This window comes from Colobus angolensis, unplaced genomic scaffold (genome assembly GCF_000951035.1).
Source record: "Colobus angolensis palliatus isolate OR3802 unplaced genomic scaffold, Cang.pa_1.0 Scaffold222, whole genome shotgun sequence".
Classification (NCBI taxonomy): domain Eukaryota; kingdom Metazoa; phylum Chordata; class Mammalia; order Primates; family Cercopithecidae; genus Colobus; species Colobus angolensis.
The window spans coordinates 1,897,758-1,901,619 of record NW_012115400.1 but is presented as its reverse complement, the minus strand read 5'-3'; the positions used below and the strand labels follow the sequence as shown (position 1 = coordinate 1,901,619).

General features: G+C 54.8%; 1 protein-coding gene across 1 annotated transcript in view; it reads right to left on the bottom strand.

Moving 5' to 3' along the window:
• ZAN (zonadhesin) overlaps positions 1–3,862 on the bottom strand; it is a 71,883-nt gene that overhangs the window by 67,463 nt on the left and 558 nt on the right. The window contains 4 exon segments of the mRNA XM_011943959.1: positions 903–990; positions 1,170–1,441; positions 1,621–1,767; positions 2,480–2,532. Of these exon segments, the coding sequence (XP_011799349.1) occupies positions 903–990; positions 1,170–1,441; positions 1,621–1,767; positions 2,480–2,532 (560 nt within the window).

The following is a 3,862-nucleotide window of genomic DNA, read 5'->3' as shown; positions in this document are numbered from 1 at the left end:
TTAGTAGAGACGGGGTTTCACCGTGTTAGCCAGGATGGTCTTGATCTCCTGACCTCGTGATCCACCCGTCTAGGCCTCCCAAAGTGCTGAGATTACAGGCTTGAGCCACCGCGCCCGGCCAACCCAGCTAATTTTTAAAAAGTTTTTGGCCAGACGTGGTGGCTTATGCCTGTAATCTCAGCATTTTGGGAGGCTGAGGTGGGCAGATCACCTGAGGTTAAGAGTTCTAGAACAGCCTTGCCAACACAATGAAACCCCAGCTCTACTAAACATACAAAAATTAGCCAGGCATGGTGGTGGGCACCTGTAATCCCAGCTACTTGGGAGACTGAGGCAGGAGAATCATTTGAACCCAAGAGGCGGAAGTTGCAGTGAGCCAAGATCGCGCCACTGCACTCCAGCCTGGGTGACAAGAGTGAAATTCCGTCTCAAATAAATAAATAAATAAATTCTTTTGTAGACATCAGGGTCTCCCTATGTTGCCCAGGCTGATCTCAAACTCCTGGCCTCACACCATCCTCCCACCTTGGCCTCCCAAGGTGCTAAGATTACAGGCCTGAGCCACAGTGCTGGGCGGAGACCTCTCTTTAGGCGTGGCTGCTACCAGAGTCAAAGCCCTACAAGCTCCACCCGGCAGACCCAGTACAGCCAGCTCCTCATCTCCTTTCTCTGCCACCTTTCATTCTTCTTTTTTTTTTTTTTTTTTTTGAGGCAGAGTGTTGTTCTGTCACCCAGTCTGGAGTGCAGTGGAGTGGTCTCTGCCTCTGGCGTGGAGGGCAGAGGCAGAGGAAGCAACTAGACTCCTGGCCCATGAACTGTTCCTGCCACCCTGGATAGTTGTGCAAGGCAGAGAGAAAAGGGTCCGAGGGCAGGCGGAGGGAGGAGGAGGGACAGGGACTCACCGCGATTGCAGGAGCCCCGGCGAATAGAGAGGGCATCCAGGGCAATGTCCAGGTAGGCAGTGCTACCCCGTGTTCCCTCAAACATCAGCTGCAAGAGGATAAATGGACCCAACCCCATGAGCCCCTCAGCCAGGCCTCCTAGCTCCTAGTTTCCTTCCTGATTTTAGATAGCTTGGCCCCCACAATCCCTTTTTGCCACACCTCCACCCCCAGCCTCCCCAACACCCAGATTTCCCCCGAGGTCCCACAGTTTGCCCCTGGCCTTACCCGGGTGGGCAGGGTGAACCCTACGGGCACGGTGACGGTGGTGGGCATCCAGGAGGGTCTCTGGGTGTTTCCGTGTTTCCAGAGCACGTGGGGGCGGCGGCCCTCTTCACCCGAGAGCAGCAGCAGCCTGAGCTGGGAGCCCCAAGACAGCCCAAACATGTGGTAGGCGAAGTTCACGCAGAGGGGTCCTTGCTCCCATAGGTTGGGGCTGAGCAGGCGGGCCACGCCCCCACGGTGGAAGTTGTTCGATTCCATATGCAGATAGCTGCCCTCTGGGGGAGGCAGAGCCCAGGACCCTGAGGCCCAGTCACCTCCGAGGGCTGCCCCCACCCATCCCCTTCTCAGAGCCCAGGCACTCTGATCTGGTTGCCTCCCTTCTCCCTCCATCTAGCCATCCCCACCTCCCAGCCACCTCCCTGCTCATGGTCCCCCGAAAACCGTAGCCCCTTACCTCCATTGGGGTACCCCCCGGGAGGCCCGGTGGTGCCGGTGGGAGAGGGCCCGCTGGCTCGAACCCAGTCTCCATCATCTGCAGACACTTGGGACCAGTCACAGAGGGGTTTGGCGTCGTCCTCAAAATCACACTGGGTGAGGACGTCTAGGAAGAACGGGTCACTGTGAGGTTTCAGAGAGGACAGGGGCAGGGCCCAGAACCACACTGGGAGATGGAAGTAGCAAGATTGCTACACTTAGAGAAAGCTGCCATGAAATCAGCCGGGTGTGGTGGCGCACACCTGTAGTCCCAGCTACTGGGGAGGCTGAGGCAAGAGAATCGCTTGAACCCAGGAGGCGAACTTTGCAGTGAGGCCAAGATCACGCCACTGCACTCCCGCCTGAGCAACACAGGGAGACTCCGTCTCAAAAAACAGAAAATAAAAAGAAAGCTGTCGCAAAGACTTGGGGTCCAGAGCAGAAATTGTTTGTTTTTTGTAGAGATGGAATCTTAACTGTGTTGCCCAGGCTGCTCTCAAACTCCTGGCCTCAAGCCATCCTCCCACCTGGGACTCCCAAAGTGTTGGGATTACAGGTGTGAGCCACAGCACCCGGCCCAGAGCAGAGATTTGAAAGTGAGAATCTTTTAGGAGAAATTCGGGTCTGGGAGAGTGGACAGAATGCCAAGGCCGGGGTCATGAACTGAGGTTGGAGGGCTGGACTTGGTCTGGCGGGACACGTTTTGTAGTCCTGGCTGATGCCCGGAGGGGACTGGAGGTGGCTGCTTCTGCTAGGAACTCAGGCACTGGCGTTCTGGTGGCAGAATGTGGGTTCGGAGGAGGGAGGAGAAATCTTAGCACTCCTGGTTTCCAACTCACAGTTGTCCCTAGAGCTGCGAACAACCAGCTTCTTGTCCGGAGGCTTCTCTCTCCTTGGGAGTGATTTGGAGAAAGCAAAAATGCAACTCTTGTCATTATCAAGAATTATAAGACTCAGTGACTGTAAGCTTTCTGAGTGGTCACGTAAGGATGATCCGTGTTTATGCAGTGAATGTATGTGACTTGAGTTTTTTTCTTTTTTTTTCTTTTCTTTTCTTTTCTTTTCCCTGGCACTCAGGCTGGAGTGCAGTGGTGCAATCACAACTCACTGCAGCCCCAAACCTCTGGGCTCCAGCAATCTTCCCACCTCAACCTCCCCAGCAGCTGGGACTACAGGAGCATGCCACCACACCCAGCTAATTTGTTTCTATTTTTTATAGAGATGGCGTCTTTCTGTGTTGCACAGGCTGGCCATGACCTCCTGACCTCACGCAGTCCTCCCGCCTTGGCCTCCCAAAGTGCTGGGATTACAGGTAGGAGCCACTGTGCTCAGCCCTCAGTTTTTTGTTGTTGAAGTTCTACTTGTTCAAATTCTCCCAAACACACTGCAGGACACCAAGACATCCATCATTTCTTTTTTTCTTTTGAGACGGAGTTTCACTCTTGTTGCCCAGGCTGGAGTGCAATGGTGCAATTTCAGCTCACTGCAACCTCTTGCCTCCCGGGTTCAAGTGACCGTCCTGCCTCAGCCTCCCAAGTAGCTGGGATTACAGGCATGCACCACCATACCTGGCTAATTTTATATTTTTAGTAGAGACAGGGTTTCACCATGTTGGTCAGGCTGGTCTCGAACACCTGACCTCAGGTGATCCACCCGCCTCGGCCTCCCAAAGTGCTGGGATTACAGGGGTGAGCTACCACGCCCGGCCTGTCATCCGTCATTTCTTTGCTGCCTCGTACTTAAGTCTCTCTCATCAGCTGGGTCCACCCTGGGTCTTGCCCATTTCCTGAGGGCCTGACCCCTCGATCCTTCTCTCCTAGCCTTACATGTGTCTTCCAGTTCTGCACCTCCTCTGTCCCTTCTCATATTGTAGCCCTGTCCTGCTCCCAGAACCTGCCCCTTAATTCCAGGCTCTGGGCCTGTGCAGCTCTCCCCCTTCCTGGTCAGTGGTCAAGGTCAACCCATTTCCATCCCACTGGGTTTCCCCCTTCCTCTCCAGGTCTTTTTTTTTTGAGACGAAGTCTTGCTCTGTCGCCCAGGCTGCAGTGCAGTGGCCGGATCTCAGCTCACTGCAAGCTCCACCTCCCAGGTTTACGCCATTCTCCTGCCTCAGCCTCCGAGTAGCTGGGACTACAGGCGGCCGCCACCTCGCCCGGCTAGTTTTTTGTATTTTTAGTAGAGACGGGGTTTCACCATGTTAGCCAGGATGGTCTCGATCTCCT